General features: G+C 34.1%; 1 protein-coding gene across 1 annotated transcript; it reads right to left on the bottom strand.

Moving 5' to 3' along the window:
• Positions 1 to 1979: 1979 nt before the first annotated feature.
• LOC139848422 (uncharacterized) lies at positions 1980 to 17351 on the bottom strand. The gene is made up of 4 exons (XM_071838159.1): positions 16460 to 17351; positions 4270 to 5713; positions 2553 to 3830; positions 1980 to 2427 (listed from the first exon to the last, which is right to left on the bottom strand). The coding sequence occupies exons 1-4, from the start codon at positions 17349 to 17351 to the stop codon at positions 1980 to 1982; spliced, it is 4062 nt and encodes a 1353-aa protein (XP_071694260.1).
• Positions 17352 to 20633: the final 3282 nt, after the last annotated feature.

The raw sequence follows: 20633 nt of genomic DNA on the forward strand, positions 1-20633 counted from the left end.
AATGTAAATAATGTGGACTCCAATGCAACAGCAAGCAAGCAATATAGGGCAGCACATAAGCTATTCTTCACCTGAGACAAACATGCTTAAAATGTCAACACAATGGTTGAGTGAACATCATAGGTTTAATAATTAATAAGTTTAGACCACAAGATTTATTTCAAAATATCAAAATATTCAATATGCCATGAGTTATAATATCGAGCTAAACATTAACCCCTGACACTGTACGGGTATCGGTAATCATTATTATGTACCCCCTTGACGATCGGTCAATGGGTAGAGACGTCACTCTCAATAGGCCTACTCACAATAATTAAGCTTGCAACATTTCAATTCCAGCAATTAATGATATTATGGTTGGATTTGCATGTAAGAATACAAGTTAACAATAATCTCACGAAGTTGCATATCAAAAAGTTTATCCACTTGTGTCTAAATTGTAAATCATTTAAAAGTAAGCATGTGTCACACCCCAAGATTTATAAAATGCAATAAAATATGTAAAAGCGGGGCTATGAGTTCACCTTAAATCGAAGATGAAAATAATTCCACGAATGAAAAGAACCAGAGTATATACCAGGCCTTCAACCTAGAGATATATAGGCTTAATCAGAAATTTGTCCATTTGACAAATGAAGAATCCTAAGTATATTAAGGATTGACTAAACATATGTTTGTGTTTCCACTATTATTACATTTGATGTTAATATAACTTTGCTCAAACTTCGATGCTATCAAATAAGTCCGGAATGACCAGGTGTAACCGGGGGCCCAGGACTCTTGATCAGAAATTAAGTCATGACATTCGAGATCCACAAGCTTGTCCCTTAAAGGCAACCTAGACATCATCCTCTTACGACCGTAGGTAGCGGTGAAATTTGAAAGTCGTATGTTATCTTGTTGTGATTATAGTTTAAATTATACCAACGTATAATATATAGTTAAGCTATATTATAAGTTTAATAATTATAAATATATTATAATTACTTAAGTGTAATAATATTAATATATTAAATATATATTAATAATATAATTTTATATAAATATTCAAATATTTATATCCATTAATTCAAAATATATTTATAGTAATAGATACTTTCTAAATATAAAAGATATACAAAATCTTTGTATTTATTTTTTAAATCAAGATAGTTATAATATATTAATTAAATATATTACACTTACCTTATAAAGATATAAAAATATTATTTTAATGAAAAATTATACAAAATCTCGTATGTAAGAAGTATTGGATTCAAAATCTTGTTTTAATCATAACTAACTCGTTTTAAATCGAAAAAGTATGTTCCATATATGCGTTTTGAACGATTTTGAAAGAGGAATCCAAATATGACCTCAAAATAAGAAAATAAAACTTTTTCAGTTTCTGAAAAATTAAGGTTTTAATAAATACGAATTTAATTATCCTTAAAACAAGATTAGCAAGTTTAATAATTAAAGATACTTGATGTATTCATCTTAATATGTTATATTTTAATAAAACGAGTTAAAAATAGATCTACCTCAAAAGAAGATGAACGAAACGAAAAAGGGAAAATCCAACGGCGGTCGCGGTGGCCGGAGCTACGGCGGCGTGTGGTGGTGGTCGGCAAAAAAAATAGCCGATGGTGGTGGTGATGATTTCGGTCGGCCGAATTCAAGGAGAGAGGAGGGAGAGAGAGAGAATGTTTTTGTAGATGTTTTTGGGTTTGGAATGAATGAAAAACTAAGGAGCTAGGGGGTCTATTTATAGGGTAAAGATTAGGGTTAGGTAACTTTTTCTTCAAGAACAAGTTAAGGTTTAATTAGGATGTTTATTAGGGAATATGCTCTTTTTTTTTTTTTGAAAAGCAATACTTTTATTAAAACTCAAAAATTACATTTACTGTCTCAATGTTTAATCGCACAAGATAGAAACAATCATACATACAATTTGGCTAGTAAAGTTAAGGTGCTAAGGTAGCAACTCAACAAGACTATGTTAAATAAGTAGCTGGATTTTGAAGCCAAGTATGCCACTCGAGATTCTTCACTTTGCACCTCTTCGCAATCCAATCAAAACTTTTGACTTGTATCTCACTAACCACTACCGGGACGTTCCAGCACTTGTTCTTAAACACTTTGTCGTTGCGGTTCTTCCATATTAGATACCCGCTCGTCCATACTATCCCTTTGCAAATCCCTCTACCCACATCCGAAAGGTTTCCACACGCCTCCATATCGAAAAGATCTTGAATGTTGTTGGAGTTTATATCACTAACGTTCAACCAATCCAAGATTTTCCCCCAAATATCCCCCGAAAGCTTACAAGAGAGGAGAGAGTGATCTAAGGATTCGATATCATTATCACAAATTGGACAACGTACCGAGTTCAAATCAATCCTTTTATTATCAAGCTCGGTAAGCTTCTGGAGTCTACCTTTCCTAGCTCGCCACACAAATAACTCCGCCTTTTTTGGTACTATATTGTTACGGATAGTACCTAAGGTCGATCTTGACGTTTTAGCACTTTTGGTTCTATCAAATCATATAATTGTTTTGTTGTAAACCTGCCCTTCGATCCCGGAGCCCAAATCCAGCAGTCCGCCTCATTTGTGTTTATCCGAACCTTTGAGAGCAGCCCATTTAGATCCTCTAGTTCCCCAATTGCACGACCCGAAACTTCTCTTGTCCAAGCCCAATTTCCTACCCACTTTGTACCGTCCCAGCACAATCTATCTTGAACTTCTGCATCTAAATTCGTCTCCAAATATGAGAGTCTCTTGAACCTGTTTTTCAAAGGAGTACTACCAAGCCAAACATCATTCCAAAAGGACGTAGAAGCTCCATTACCAATATTTTTGATAAAGGAGCTTCTAAAAATTACACCAAGTGAGTCAATATAGTTACCGGATTTAATGATATTAGACCAAACCGAGCAATAAAGGAACTTTGTTTTGAGGTTTTCAACACAAAGGCCCCCCGTAGGACCATAAATACTCGAAATGACTTTGACCCACAAGGAAGTGGTTTCGGATTTAAACCTCCACCACCACTTGCCAATCAAAGCCAAATTTTTGCATTTTAAAGAGCCAATATTTAACCCACCATTCTCAAAAGGAAGGAGGGTCTCATCCCATTTAACCCAAGCAATTTTATGACTTTTCCCGGTCCCGCCCCAAAAGAAAGAATGTCTTACATACTCAAGTTTTTTTAGCACACATGGCGGCTCACGGAAGGGTGAGAAGTAGTACAATGGGAGACTCTTTAACACCGATTTTACAAGCGTCAAGCGTCCACCAAATGACATCGTTCTAGCCTTCCAATCCGAGAGTTGTTTCGTGAATTTATCGATAACCGAGTTCCAATTTTCCAACTTATTCATCTTACCACCAACCGAAAGCCCAAGATATATGAAAGGGAATGATCCCACTTTACATTTATATAAACGAGCCATACTTTCAATCACCATATTTTCAACACCAACACCATAAAGATTGCTTTTGTTATAGTTTACCTTAAGGCCCAAAGTCAACTCAAAACATTTCAAAAGCTTCATAAGGTTTCTTAAGTTATTCTCACTCCATTCACCAAAGAAGATGGTGTCATTCGCATATTGGAGATGCGAAATTTGGATTTTGTCGGTTCCAATTTCCACACCCCTAAACATATTATTACACACGGCACTTTTAGTGATGAGATTAAGACCTTCGGCCGCCAAAATGAACAAAAAAGGAGATAGTGGATCTCCTTGCCTAACTCCACGCTTTAACTTAAATTCTCTAGTTGGAGAACCATTGACAAGCACCGAAATAGAGGCCGATTCAAGACAAGAAAGAATCCAATTTCTTCATTTTGTACCAAACCCTATAATCTCCAAGATTTCCATAAGAAATTCCCAATTTAAGCAATCAAAAGCTTTCTCGAAATCAACTTTGAAGATTAAAATTTTGGACTTTTTATGTTTTAAATAGTCCAATGTCTCATTCGCAATAAGTGCGCCATCCAAAATGTTACGTCCTCTAATAAAAGCACTTTGCTCGAATCCCACAAGGTGCGGGATGACTTTCCTAAGCTTATTGGAGAGTAATTTAGAGATGACTTTGTAATAACTCCCAATGAGACTAATCGGACGATAATCGTTCTAGCATTGCGGATCCGATTTCTTAGGGACAAGGGTAATAAATGATGCGTTGCATCCCTTTGAAATCGAACCTGAAAGCCAAAATACCTCAATTGCATTCAACAAATCATCTTTAATTACATGCCAGAATTTTTTTATAGTACCTCATGTTGAAACCATCCGGTCCAGGTGCTTTGGTGCTACCACATTCCTTAATCGCTTCCCACACTTCAGACTCAGAAAAAGGTACCTCCAGGTTACTCGCATCAGCACTTGAGAGTTTACACAATTCTAGCCCAACTGTACTAACAGGCCTGCTATATACAGTCGGCCCAACAGGCCCAGCATCGGCAGAAACAGAAGCATGGGACAGGCCTGACTGATCGGGTACAGGAGCAACAGAAGCAGGCCTACGGATGACAGGATTAGGCCCAATAGGCCCAGTACCATTGAATATGTTCAGGAGCTTCGGTCTTGGGCCCAATTTTTCACTAAAAATATTTTTATAGTAATCATAAACTGCATCCTTAATCGTGTTTGGGTCATCACACCAACAACCATCAATATTTAAACTACGGACGTTGCACTTGTTGTATCTCCTTTTTAGGGACGCATAGAAATATTTAGATTTCTCATCACCATCTAAAATCCAATTCATACGCTCTTCTAACCAACACAAACGTTCTGCTTTCGATAACAAACCATTCTCGGCCTTAAGTTCCCACTTCATAGCGCTATTTTTTAACCTACTTATTTCTTCATCAATACCACCAAATTCCTTTTTGCTCCAAACCTTTAGATCTCCTTTTATGTTTTTAAGCTTGTCTCTAAAACAACAATCTTTTCTAGAGCCTATAGTAGGTTTATCCCAACCATCTTGTATCACCCGATCAATACCTTCCTTATGTAGCCACTCATCAAAAACCTTGAAAGGTTTTGGACCAAAATCAATAAACTTATCCCGAAGAATAAGAGGACAGTGGTACGAATCCTTTCTATCCAAAATCATTATTGAGAGATCTTTCTTACAATTGATAAAAGCATCCGAGACGAGAAAACGATCCAATTTACTAAATTTTCTCCCATCGTCACTGACTCGTGTAAATTTCCGCCCATTAATTGGTATCTCAATTAGGTTGTTCCTAACAATAAATTCATTAAACCTTCGAGCACAGTGTTGATGGAAAACACAATTGAGCCAATCCGATTGTTCTCTAACCTCGTTGAAATCCCCACATAAAACCCACCCCGAATCATGATTCCCCAAGAGAATATCAAGAGCCTCCCACATTCTGTTTTTATCATTATCATTATGAGGACCGTACACATTAATGATAGTTGATTCAAACCCCGTTCCAACCCATTTGCCACGTATTGCTAAGTAGAATTCATTCCCCCCAACACTATCAACGACAAATCTTTTTGCGTCCCAAATCACTAACATTCCACCCGACTTTCCAATAACTTCTTTTTGAATGTACCCGACATCACTGGAACCCCATAATGAATAGACCCAGGCATCATCAAGTTTTTTGCACCTAGTTTCTTGGAATACCGCAATATCCAGATTCTCATTGGAAATCAGACCTTTAACCCACCCAAATTTTCCTTCCACACCAAACCCACGAATATTAAGAGAATAAATCTTCATAATTAAACTAAGACAGACGAGACAGACCTGAAGAATCCAGATTACTAAGCAGGTGGAGGCCACCCAGTGTTGTAAATCTCCTTATTTCTCCCCGAGATCTCTTCGAGATCTCTTTTTTGGAAGGCGACCGAGACGAGATGACCATCTCTCGAGATTTCTCGGTCAACGGGGTCAAACTTGATCAAAGCCACGTTTTTTCAAATTTCCTTGCTCATTTTTCAAATTTTCACTCAAAAATCTTATAATTTCTCAGATTTTCTCCCACGTTTCTCATATTTTTTTTATAAAATCTCGTAAAAATGTATATAAATATACATTTATTTATGTATATATGTATATTTATATTAAAAAACTAAAAAGTCAACGTAAGTCAACGTCCGAGATCTCCCCGAGATCATTCCGAGATGCCGAGATCTCCCTAAAAATGTCCAAACGAGATCTCCTCGAGATTCGAGTTCTCCAACCTTGAGGCCACCTCAGCCCAATCTGCTCCCCGAAATCACGCAGTTCAGCGTTGTTTATCGAACCACCAATTGAAACTCCAGTGTCACAGGAAGGAGTATTACCCTTCGCTAAAGAAGACCTCTTGGCCTTTGATATGTGCAGCGGTGTATACGAAATACTATTATTTTTAATACGAAATATGGTACAATTTACACAAGTTTTATTATTTATTTATAGATGGGATATATCTAAACCTTGCTACAACACTTATAGGCAGTGTACCTAATCGTAGAGTAGTGTAATTTTTAGTAAGTCCGGTTCGTTCCACAGGGAGCTAGGTGAGTTTGACGCTATATTTTTAACAACTATATTTATATAAAATATATATAATTATATATAGTAATATTATTATAAAAGGGGGTTTTTACCGTTTAATGACCGGTTTGCCGATTTTATATTTTAAGCGTAAAAATAAATGACAATAATTAAAGTGCGTACAAAAATACAAATAAAGCGTAAATAAATAAATTGCGATAAAGTAAATTGCAGTAAATAAAATGACAGTAATAAAAGTACGATGAAATATGAAATAAAACAATTATGCTTATTTAAACTTCTGTAACCATGATGTTTGAAGTTTTGATCTTAATTTATTTATCTGGGTTAATTGTCCTTTGTCCGGAATTTATTTGATACCTATATGGTTTTTGTCCATAATAGTCCATCGGTCATAATTATAAAATGCTCATCAAATTAACCTTATTCCCGAAGTAAAATATTCCAACTAATTAGGGATTTGAACTATAACAAGGTTTTAATACTTTGTTTAATGATTACACCAGGTTATCGACTGCGTATAATCCAAGGTTTTAATACTTTGTTAACAATTACACCAATTACCCTTGTATGTAATCCACCCCTGTTTTAATAAGATATGAACATTAATTTACCCACTTGATCAGTTTGAATAATCAATTACCCAACCCGAATAATTAATTAAATGATCGTAAAAGATGTCGTATAAACGTCACTAAATAGGACATGCATAATCATTTAATAATTATTAGATTAACTAATTTGAAGATAGGTTCGACAGATTCCAATGAGTTGTCATTCGATTAGACAATACCCCCATCTATTAATAGTTCATAGTCCAATGTTCACAAGTGTCGGTCTTTTGTCCAAACCCTAATTATGGTACAAAATCTAATAACCCCGTCTTTAATATTTAGTCCAACATCACGATTACTTCAGCTCAAATAAGCATAATAATAACTTAGTTACGAGACATTAATTTAAAAAGGAAGAACATAGCTTACAGTGGTGATTAATCGCGTAGCGTTACACGGACAGAGTTCTGACTTAAAACCCGTAAAATATTTCTTACAATAACCCAACTAAACCATAATTTATTATTAATCTTAAATTAAAATTATAATTATAATTATAAATATAAATATAAACTGAGAAAGGAAAAGAAAAAGGGTGCATGAATCGAGCAGAATTCGTTGGCTTTTATAAGCGTGTTTTTACTGTTGCAGCTCCGCGAGTGCAGTACTTTTGTGCCTTACAGCTTCGCGAGTGCGGAGCTTCGGATTCCAGCTCACCAAATTGAGTTAAACGTGGGCTACTGAATATTATAATATATAATATTATAATATATAATTTTATATAATTATATATATATTATATTATATTCTTGTGCATAGTTGACTTGTAATTTTAGCTCCGTTGACTCGCGCGTTGATGCTCGGTTCATGTCTCGGTTCCGGATTTTCGAACGCTTTTTCGTATGCTTAGATATCTTTAACTTTGCGTTTCGCGGCTTGTACTTTTGTCATTTTTAGACATTATTCATCAATAAATTGAACCACTTTGATTGTATCTTGTACATTTGAGCTTTTTGGTCATTTGCGTCTTCAAATCGTCGATCTGTCTTTTGTCTTCGCACTTATTTATTTAAACGATTATTACATAAAAATAGAACAATTGCAACTAAAAGCTTTACATATTGGAAGGATATTGCTATGAAATATATGTTTCTTTTTAGCATTATCAAATATCCCCACACTTGAACGTTGCTTGTCCTCAAGTAATACATAACTTGAAATTAAATCACATTTCAGTCGAATCACTTTTTTATTCTCACACTTTATACATCAGTGATTTTGATACAGCGGTATAAACAATGATAGTGACGATATGGTTTACAGTCCCACATGACTATGAAAGTTTAGATCCTTTAAGAAAATTGGATCTTTATGAAAACATTTGATCATTTTGAAATTCATTCTAGCTTTTACCCTAGATAATTTTTCCAGAATAACCCTTCACCGGTGTTTGCAAAATATTTTTGTGGGTTTTGTGGGTTTCATATTTTATAATTTTAGCTCAAAACTTGCAGTTTTGTGTCACCCACTTGCTAACCTTATATTAGGAAAGCACACATCCAGTATACTTACTCCGTATATTACCTTTCGGTAAACTACCGTCCGGTTGTAAAGGAAAGCGATGAACAAGCAACTATTAAGGCGATGTCTAATGACATGCAGATGTTCATGGTCCACAACGTGTCGGATGCAATTACTATCCTTTGTAGGAGAAATAGTAAAGATCACCCTATAATTTTTCGATCTGGCACAAGGTCCTGTCTTCGACCATGCTATGCAACCACCGTTCTTACGGTTGACACTCGATTTGGTTCAGGTGACCTAATGAATTCCGGTGAATTCTTAGGATTTTACGTTCAATGGTAATGAACGCATTGAAAATAGGTTTTTCAGAAAACAAATCGGTTTTAATTTGATCAAAATATTTTCTCGTTAAAGCTCGAGTTTAGATATCATTGAATTTCATGAGTTTGTAATTCTCAATCTTTAAGGTCAATCTCAAGGATTGAGTAATATCAGGCTTAAAAGCTGATTTTTAATCTTTAAGGAGATTATCCTTTCTGGAAGTCTGATTCATTAGTCTTATCAAGCTAATTTGCACGTGCCCTCCCTATTTTACGAGACAGATCCTCTCATAGTTAGGATAAGTCTGACCACTTGGCGACCCTGTTTGATGCTGAGGTCCGTGGATTTCCAGCTGATTTTCGAGAAAACTTTTCAAGATTTTTCGTCAACCTACAGCTGGTCTGGACGACAACTTCCTAACCTAAATCAAGAAGCGCATGTCTTTTTTGGAAGACTTTACTTCATTTTAATGATGGAATTGATTCATCGTGTAGATCCATCTTTCTTTCAAATATATTACAATAAATCGGGTAAAACTGATTAGTTTAGTCCAAAACAAAAGTACCTGCAATAATCTTGTACAAAAATATGTGATATCTGTTTTAAAGAACTTGGTGCATTTTTCCCACACTAAGCTTTTGTTTATTCTTTTCTTTGCCTTTTTATTCTCTTCTATTCCATTTTAAATGAATTCTAGCGTTTTGAGTTGTTTCTCAATTTATGTCCTTTCCGAGGTAACAATAATTTCGGTATTATCACCTAGTTTTATCGTTCATAAATATGTATAAACATGATTTTGAATTCATTTAATTGAAATTTTTTTCAAAATTTCACAAAATTTGGCAATTAAACTAATGTAAACCCGAGAGAATTTATAACCCTTCCCCACACTTGAGATCATGCAATGCCCTCATTTGCATGAAATCAGAATATAATTATAAATTCATGAGGGTGATTAGTGTAAAAAAGTGATTAAAAATACCAAGTTTGCAAACATATTATTTTATATCACATTTGATATTTTGCATCTTGTCGTTAAAATTAGTAGCTTTTGCTGAACTTAAATGCCAGTCTTTGAAAGTGCGTTGTTTTACCCTGTTTTGTACATAAAATAAAATACAAACATATATATACATATTTTTATTATATTTTTTTATTATATAAAACCTTTATTTATTAATACAATTTAAATGAATAATTTTTTTACAAAATTTTGTTTCCTTTTACTTTAGGTAGTTTCGGTATGTTTACCTAGTCCGTCCCTCGACAAAATTTAAAATTTGTCGTTAAAGCGATTGTTTTAAAAGCAAAGATTTTTGAATTTTTTAATTTTTTTGGTATACTTTAGATCAATAAAATTAAAAAAAATGATAACAAAATTTTTCGCCCTGCTCTCGGGTAAAGCAATTTTGGTTCCATGACCTAGTCTTCAACTTACGATGAATTTTAGAAATCATTTTTTAAATTTAATGAAATAAAGTAAATTTTTTTTTTAAATTCACACAAAACTTAAATTTAAAAATGCATATTAATTTCATACAAAACCTACAAAACAAACATTCAGAATGAGGGGGAGAAAACTAGTTCTTTAGTGTCTGCTAGTGGAAAAGACCAATCAGATTCCATTCTCGGAACTACACGAGAACAGAACAACTAACTCTAGACAGCATTTTCTTTTTAGAACATCTGAATCTCCCCACACTTAGGTAGCTATGGTGTCGAAACTGTGATTAATTTCATTGTCAATTTCTCTTAGACCATAATCAACTTGCATATCTGTGACTTTTGCTTTAAGCCATTGGTCGGATTCTTGTGTAATATCCACAAATTCAACTAGTTTCGCCTTTTCTTTAGGAGATTGGATACTAACCGGTCACATAACTTAAAGTTCCCCTTGGTTCTAGCATCGCGAATCCATTTGATAAGTTTCTTCATTGAACTATTAATAACGGGGTCATTTAATTTTGTATCAACAACGGGGTTCTTTGTTATCAGGTCATCATTAGGTTTTACTTCATCTTCCCCACACTTAGGCATTTTATTATTGTTAAGCACTACCGTTGAAGTTGGTAAAACAACATGGTTCTTACCAATCGTTTTTGTTGGTTTGACGGTTTTGGTTGGTGGAGATTTAGTCTTTCGACTCATAAAGGTGATCGATTTTTCATCATCACTAAGTGTCATTCTACCCTTTCTTACATCAAATAATGCCTCAGTGGACGCTAAGAATGGTCGACCTAAAATTAGAGGAATATTTGAGTCCTCTTCTATGTCAATAACAACAAATTCGACTAAAAAGGTTAAATTACCCACTTGAACGGGTAGGTTGTCAGCGATTCCAACCGGGTGCCTAATGGTTTGATCAAAGAATCGAACACTCATTTTCGTTGGACTTAACTCATCTACACCTAATCTCTTATATAATGAAAGAGGCATAACACTCACACTCGCACCTAAATCTGCTAGTGCATCATACATGACACAATCATTAAGTAGACAAGGAACAATAAATTCACCCGGATCACCCAACCTTGGTGGAAGTTTTGGTGGAACTGTCTTCACCGGGTTCACTTCTACGGTTTTTGTTTCTTGCATTTTCTTATTCTTCTTCTTCTTCTTTCCAGAGGAATCAAAAACTTTATTACATATTACTTGCTCATACTCAACTCCTTTTCTTGGAAACGGGATGGGTGGTCTGTATGGTGTCACCACTGGCTTTACATACTCGGGTGGTGGTGGTGTTGTAACTTCTTCATTATTACTCACATCTAATACCTTCCCATCTTCTGGAGCTGGTTTTTCAGAATTCTTTGACACCATATTAACATTCTCATTTCGAGAATTTACTTCAGTATTACTCGGTAGCTTTCCTTGTTCCCTCTCACTCATCATGCTAGCAAGAGTACCTACGTGTTTTTCTAGATTCAAAATGGAAGCTTGTTGAGTTCTTAATGACTGATCAAACCTCTCATTTGTTTGGGTTTGAGATGTAATAAATTGTGTTTGAGATTCCATTAGCTTTGCCATCATTTCTTCCTGATTTGGCTTTTTCTCTTCAGTTTGTTGTGGTGGTTTATACAAGCCAGGTCTTTGTTGATTGAAAGTAATGTTTTGAGTTGGTTGGTTATTCGGACCTTGTTGGTTGTACGAGTTGTTGTTGGGTCCATTTGGATTGTAAAGAATGTTTTGATTTCGATTGAAGTTTGGCCTTGGCGGTTGATAATTATTTTGATAATTATTTCCCGGCCTTTGGTTCATGTAGGAAACATTCTCACGTTGTTCCATCGTTTGCTCAATGTGACAATCTTTTGTTAAGTGTGGTCCAACACATTGCTCACAACTGATTCGTATTGCGTGAATATCTTTATTCATCTTTTCCATTCGTCTTTCAAAAGCATCTAACTTTGCGGAAATCGAATCAAAGTCATGGCTAGAATCGGCTCTAGCCGCTTTAGATGACCTAACGATGTCTTTTTCTTGATGCCACTCATGTGAGTGGGAAGTAGTGTTATCAATAATTTTGTAAGCTTCAGTTGCGGTTTTCTTCATAATGGAACCACCAGCTGCTATGTCGATGTCTTTTCGTGTAATAATATCGAAACCTTGATAGAATATTTGTACTATTTGATAAGTATCTAAACCATGCTGAGGACATCTTCTCAACAACTTTCCAAATCTTGTCCATGCCTCATATAATGTTTCATTTGGCTTTTACGCGAACGTAATAATTTCTCCTTGAAGTCTCACAGCTTTAGATGCCGGAAAGAATCTTTTAAGAAATTTCACAACTAAAACATCCCATGTGTCAATCGCCCCTTCAGGTAACGATTCTAACCAACCTTTGGCTTCTCCCTTTAAAGTCCAGGGAAACAACATGAGATAGATCTGTTCATCCTCAACTTCTCTGATTTTGAATAGAGTACAGATCCTATTAAAGGTTCGAAGATGTTCGTTTGGATCTTCTTTTGGCGTACCACTATATTGGAATTGATTAGTTACCATGTGTAGGATTTGTCCTTTGATTTCATAATCTGGCGCATTAACATCTGGCTTAATAATGGCGTGACCTTGGCCAGTACGTGTGGCTCTCATTCGGTCTTCCATACTTTGAGGTTCCGTTACTTCCATAATTGAATTTGTTGAATCCGAATCATTGGAGGATTCTGATTTAACGGTTTGTAGTTCAGGAGGAATGATTAGTGTTTCAGAATCTTGGAATTGTCCTTGAATATCCCCGGGTTCTCGGTTTTGAAGTCCGGTTCAAAAAATGGATTATCGAAAATTTGAATTTGAGTACTTGTTCGACTAGATGATGATTCTAAAGAAAAATCAACGGCGACAATATTGGCTAGTGTCTTGATCGGGTTACAGGTGGTGAACGTATGAAAGGTGGTGAACGCTTTGCTTGGCGCATTCACTGAATATCCTATTAGTTTTAAAGATAAAAATTATATAAGTTATCAAATTAATAGACTTTTCTGATTTTTCTCACATTTCGAATAGCCAATAGATGCAGCAGGTAGCCAGGACCTTTTAAATCGGAAGCCCACAACTCGCCACTAACAAATCCAACTATTACTACGGACCAGAAAATTTTGGATGTCTATCAATTTAACCGCTTAAAATAATTTTTCGTCGAAATTTAAAGAAGAAAAAAAATCTATGTCCTAAAAACTAGAGCGTAGAAATGAGAAAGATAAAGCACGTTGAAAAATAAGGAGTCGAAAAACAAGCGTCGAAAAACAAAAAGTCGAAAGATAAATCTAAAACTAAAATATTTCGTCTAAAACTTAGCGTCTAAAGGTATTAAAGCTTAAAAGGAATTCTATATTCAAAACGGCAATAACTTAAAAAGGCACTAAAATCTATTTAAAACTAAAGCGATAAGCGACGTCGTAAAATTTCTAAAGCGTCTAGATCTTAATCTAAAGAAAAAGCACTTAAGGGATTTTACGGCAAAGCCTAAAAATTTAGGAATATACAATAACTACGGCAAAAACTAAGTTTAAAACTAATTACGAACGATAAATATACAAATTACGAATTAAACGATTAAAAATATATAATTTATAAAAAGATATAAAAAATGATAAAATTACTTATTTTTATAAAAATATTATTTTTATATTATTATTTTATAAAAGTATTAATTTATATATTAATAAAACTAATTAAAACTTAAAATACAAAATTAAATAAAACTAAACTAATTATTATTAAATTAAAACCTAATTAATAATAATAATTAATTAATTAACCCTAATTTCGTAATAAATGCAGTGTGATGTTTGACCTGTCAGACGGCTCCACGAGTGCGGATTTCTGCTACCCAAATAGCTCCGCGACTGCGGAGGTATGCAGTCTCAGATGATTGCAGGTTCAAAAATCGTGTTTGCAGTTTCAGTTTATTATTATTATTATTTTTTCTATTTTTAATTTTCTGATTTAAATTTTTAGAAAATTTAATAAAAGTATAACTTATATTTTAACAAAAATTACTTATTGGTTTTTGTAAATAAAAAAAATAAAAACTTTTTTTTTAATTTAACACTTAAAATTATAGATATATATTTCTCTTTTTTTAATATTTTTATATTTTTATTAAAACTTATATATTTTTACAAAAATAGCTTAAAAACTACTTTTTTTTTAATACGAAATATGGTACAATTTACACAAGTTTTATTATTTATTTATAGATGGGATATATCTAAACGTTGCTACAACACTTATAGGCAGTGTACCTAATCGTAGAGTAGTGTAGTTTTTAGTAAGTCCGGTTCGTTCCACAGGGAGCTAGCTGAGTTTAACGCTATATTTTAAACAACTATATTTATATAAAATATATATAATTATATATAGTAATATTATTATAAAAGGGAATTTTTACCGTTTAATGACCGGTTTGTCGATTTTATATTTTAAGCGTAAAAATAAATGACAATAATTAAAGTGCGTACAAAAATACAAATAAAGCGTAAAAAAAATAAACTGCGATAAAGTAAATTGCAGTAAATAAAATGACAGTAAATAAAAGTACGATGAAATATGAAATAAAACAATTGTGCTTATTTAAATTTCCGTAACCATGATGTTTGACGTTTTGATCTTAATTTATTTATCTGGGTTAATTGTCCTTTGTCCTGGATTTATTTGATACCTATCTGATTTTTGTCCATAATAGTCCATCGGTCATAATTATAAAACGCTCGTCAAATTAACCTTATTCCCGAAGTCAAATATTCCAACTAATTAGGGATTCGAACTGTAACAAGGTTTTAATACTTTGTTTAATGATTATACCAGGTTATTGACTGCGTATAATCCAAGGTTTTAATACTTTGTTAACAATTATACCAATTACCCTTGTATGTAATCCACCCCTGTTTTAATAAGATATGAACATTAAATTACCCACTTGATCAATTTGAATAATCAATTACCCAACCCGAATAATTAATTAAATGATCATAAAAGATGTCGTATAAACGTCACTAAATAGGACATGCATAATCATTTAATAATTATTAGATTAACTAATTTGAAGATAGGTTCGACAGATTCCAATGAGTTGTCATTCGATTAGACAATACCCCCATCTATTAATAGTTCATAGTCCAATGTTCACAAGAGTCGGTCTTTTGTCCAAACCCTAATTATGGTACAAAATCTAATAACCCCGTCTTTAATATTTAGTCCAACATCACGATTACTTCAGCTCAAAAAAGCGTAATAATAACGTAGTTACGAGACATTAATTTAAAAAGGAAGAACATAGCTTACAGTGGTGATTAATCGCGTAGCGTTACACGAACAGAGTTCTAACTTAAAACCCGTAAAATATTTCTTACAATAACCCAACTAAACCATAATTTATTATTAATCTTAAATTAAAATTATAATTATAATTATAAATATAAATATAAACTGAGAAAGGAAAAGAAAAAGGGTGCATGAATCGAGCAGAATTCGTTGGCTTTTATAAGCGTGTTTTTACTGTTGAAGCTCCACGAGTGCGATACTTTTGTGCCTTACAGCTCCGCGAGTGCGGAGCTTCGGATTCCAGCTCACCAAATTGAGTTAAACGTGGGCTGCTGAATATTATAATATATAATATAATAATATATAATTTTATATAATTATATATATATTATATTATATTCTTGTGCATAGTTGACTTGTAATTTTAGCTCCGTTGACTCGCGCGTTGATGCTCGGTTCATGTCTCGGTTCCGGATTTTCGAACGCTTTTTCGTATGCTTAGATATCTTATACTTTGCATTTCGCGGCTTGTACTTTTGTCATTTTTAGACATTATTCATCAATAAATTGAACCACTTTGATTGTATCTTGTACATTTGAGCTTTTTGGTCATTTGCGTCTTCAAATCTTCGATTCTGTCTTTTGTCTTCGCACTTATTTATTTAAACGATTATTACATAAAAATAGAACAATTACAACTAAAAGCTTTACATATTGGAAGGATATTGCTATGAAATATATGTTCCTTTTTAGCATTATCACCCTTTTTCTTTGCAATAAGGCGACATGATTTGCAGTTCATCTTCTTATCGACACCCAATTTGTCACCATCTCGGGCCAATTTCTGAAGCTTCATTATTCTGGTAGATGTCTTCCAATTTCCCATGGCGTTCATGTAGCAACAATTAGAAATTGAGACACTATTCAATTTCTCAGAATGAACAGAAGTCGTCGTTTTCCCACTTTTCTTAGCAGCCTGTTTGGGAATGTTGAGTGAGTCATCGATGGATTCAGCAGACCTAGAGGTGTTAACTGGATCGGGCCCAATCCTTGGGGAGTCGCATTTGCCTGCTGGATCATCACACTTATTATTATAAGGCCCACCTAAGTTTGCATCACAAAAATTATCATTTGGCCCAACATGTTGTAGATTAGGCCCACTATTTAAAGTCTCATTCAGCATGGGGTCGATACGGATCTGGGAACCAGAACAGGCAGAATAATTGTCATTACTCCCTTGTGCACGCTTGTTTGCCTCGAGAATACCCCCCGCCGTATTACCACCTCTTGGACTTCTCTTGGGACTAGGTTTTGGGGTATTGCTACTCATTGTTTCTGCAACCACTTCCTCATTACCCGTGAAAATCTTATCAACCCCAATACAACCCGACTGTAGATCTTCTTCACCTGGGACTTCATCTCTCACCAGAACTTCGCCGTTGCATGGCCAGAAACCTGGAATTTTCACAGACTCGAACCCGTCATGGTCACAGGACTCATTATCCTTTTCGAATTCATCCACTGGCTCAATAGACTCATCACCACTGACCATCTCCTTACTATCAATGGACTCCGAGTTGCAGTAATCTAAGGCAATATCACTATCTGAATCACTAAGTAGGAATTCCAAATTATCTCCTAGAAATTTCTTCATCTCCTCTTTGATGTTAATAAAGTAAACATTTGATTTATATTTCAACTTAAGAGGCTCATTAACAATCTGAGGGTTAAATAACTTCACAAACACTCTACCGAAATTTAAGCACTTGGAATCCTTTAATGAACAGTTCTCGTAATCATACGCAACCCCCCATCATTCAGCTATTGATTGGAATGTTTCCTATGTCCAGTAGTGGGCCGGAACCCCTGAGATCTATAGCCATGTCATTCTTCCGTCTGGCCAACTCTCAGTGTCCTATCGTGATATTTTATCGATCCATTGCTTCAACGGGTGATCGCCTTGAGAGATAACATTGTTGACAGTATCCTGAGATTTGAAAATTATCATAATGCTAACCCCTCCCAAAAACTTAACTTGAGCATCCATGAAACCCAGTTCGATAAGTATATCTTCGATTCTCCTCAAAACTTCCATGTTGTTCACATCACATACAATCGCATTCTTAAGTAACTCTAGGTTATTGTTGTTTTCATCTAATACCAACACGCTATCCCCACTCTTATCATTACGGTCTCTTATTTTGTCATTGAGAACATCTCTAAGATCACCTTCTCTTCTCGAAGTACGATTACCCACTACATCATTGAAGGATCTACCATCGTGGAACCTGTTTGCGAAGGTAAATCCAGGGTTTTGGGCATTCGACTTCTCTTCCACATGTTTAGGGTTTCGCTAAGTAGCCATGAAAACCCTGATGTTTTGCTCCCCAAACTTCACCTTTTCCAACTCCCAAATCATTCTTTCACCGTCTTTCACATTTGCAAACGTTACAAATGCAAAGCGATTCCCGTTTCTAAGTCTTTTACTGGCCACGTAGACATCCTGTACCTCACCAAAAGGTTTGAAGGTCTTCCAAAAATCCACTACGCGAATCTCCTCCAGAAAGTTGAAGAACATGAAAGATGTTAGTTGGTTATTGCTTGACCACTTTGATTGATGTCGATAATCCCCATTGTACCGTTCTCGATTCCTTGCCGTACCCACCTGCACTCTCTCTCTAGTTTCTCTCTCACACACTCTCTCTCTAGCCATTTCTAGTTCTTTAAACATTAGGGAATATGCTCTAGAATATTCTATTTAATTATGGATAAAATCCTTTTTATTTATTTTAGCAGATTTGATCTTATCTTAAAGATTTGATAATATCTTTTTCTTTAAGAACAAGTTTGACATATTCTTGGCATATTCTTCACTTGAAAAATTCTAGAATACTTGTATAAAAAAAATTGTTTTATCTTTTATTATTATTATTTTTTATTAACCGAAATTTAATATATATATATATATATATATATATATATATATATATATATATATATATATATATATATATATATAATAAATTTTCTATTTTTATTTATTTATATAAATAACCCTTATAATTTAATTTATTTATTTATTCACCTTATACTTTTATATTTTATAAAAGTGCCACGTTTAATTTATACAATTTGTTATTACATATTTTAATTAATAACCTTGTATTATAATTAACTATTATTACATAAGTATATTATAAATTTATTATACTTATTAATAAAGATGTTGACTTAATAATAATCAATATTAGATCAAGGTTAAATTAAAATCGTATATTAATTATGTTACAGTATATAAACCCTAGATATTTAATACACAGATATGCAAGGAAAAACCCTAGGGGTAAACTAGTCATTTTAGGAAGGAAAAAAGTTACGGTTGTCACAGTATCCCCCCGTAAATGGAAACTTCGTCCCGAAGTTTTGGATAGACTTCTCGGATGAATCAACGTTTGAAAAGAGAGATGGAGATATTTTTCATTTCATTTTGTCTTCACGTTCCCAGGTATACTCGGGGCCTCTTCGTGAATTCCAATGGATCTTAACAATAGGAATATTACTTTGCTTTAATCGCTTGATCCCACGATCCATAACCTCTATCGGTTTTTCAACAAAATGCATTTTTATCATCAATGCAAAAGTAATCCAAAAGAATAACAGGAGTTTCATCCGAATAGATTTCCTCAAAAAGAGAAGATGATAATGCTATTCACGCATTTCAGTAATTCGGGTACATGAAATTTCAAAAACATTACTAAGCTCATTTAAAACCTTGAGCGTTTTATGCCACAACACTAGGGCAGACAAACACATAGGAGTTTGTGGAGATCACAGCCATGAAGTTTGATGCATGGCTTGTATTTGTTAGAGATGGTACCAACTTCAAATTCTGAAAGGTAACCATAGACATTATACCTTTGGTTTTCAAGAGATTCCTTATGTGAATTGACAAAAGGATATGTCAGTTGAGGAGTCACTAATCAGGCTTACATGCAAAGCAAGCCATAATTACTAAAATGCCCTCAAAATGGTATGAGTGATTAATGAAAGGTATCGTTCAGTATATTATAATACATGCGAACTTATCCTTGGGAATATTTTTTGATAGCACGTTGTAGGATGTAACTTTATGATCATGATTTCAGTTACAGGTCAAATCAGGGATCGAAACTTGACTAGGATAACATCCAGTTGCAACCCACCAAGGAAGAAATGTTTAGAGTAACCACATAAATGCCATAAATGTTTAAGGTAACTCCTTTAGAGAGGATGACGAGGATTTTAAATTATATTTCTGATAGAAAACCGCACGAAAAGGTGTGATCTCTTAATGAGAAAGACTTTCTCGCACAGATGGCGAGTCGATCTATCATTCACTTATGAGTTTAAGTGCAGATGTAAATCATTGGCTATAAAGAATTATTTCCAACAGGTGAGGAAATCTTCGAAAAATGCTTTCTCGTGCCAAAAAGATATTAAATCATAGAATTGATGTTTACGAGGATGTTGTGGTTTAGCCATAAAATATCGGAGGTAGAAACTTCTCAGACGAGCTTAGTGAATTTCTATTCTTGATACCAGCGTAATAACAGTTAGAATTGATACCAATCTAAAATACGGTTGGGGTTGAATTCCCACACAGTACCTCCCTTAAGAATAGGTGTGACCACTGTGCATATCTCAGACACTGATTTCACAGCCCGCAGTTATGCTACAGCCAATCCCTAAAATGAATAGTTGATGAGAGCAAGAGGTATGTTTTGTTCTTACACGAAGGATAAGAAGAAATGCGATCCAATCAAAGTTTGGAGTAATACAAAAATTTCAAAGTAATTTTGAAAAAGTTTGAGACGTTTTGATGTGACAATAATAATGAAATGAAGTTCTTAGTAAAAATGGAGTTATGTGCAATGTGTACTATTTTAAGTAAAATAAC

Source organism: Rutidosis leptorrhynchoides, chromosome 5 (assembly GCF_046630445.1).
Source record: "Rutidosis leptorrhynchoides isolate AG116_Rl617_1_P2 chromosome 5, CSIRO_AGI_Rlap_v1, whole genome shotgun sequence".
NCBI lineage: Eukaryota > Viridiplantae > Streptophyta > Magnoliopsida > Asterales > Asteraceae > Rutidosis > Rutidosis leptorrhynchoides.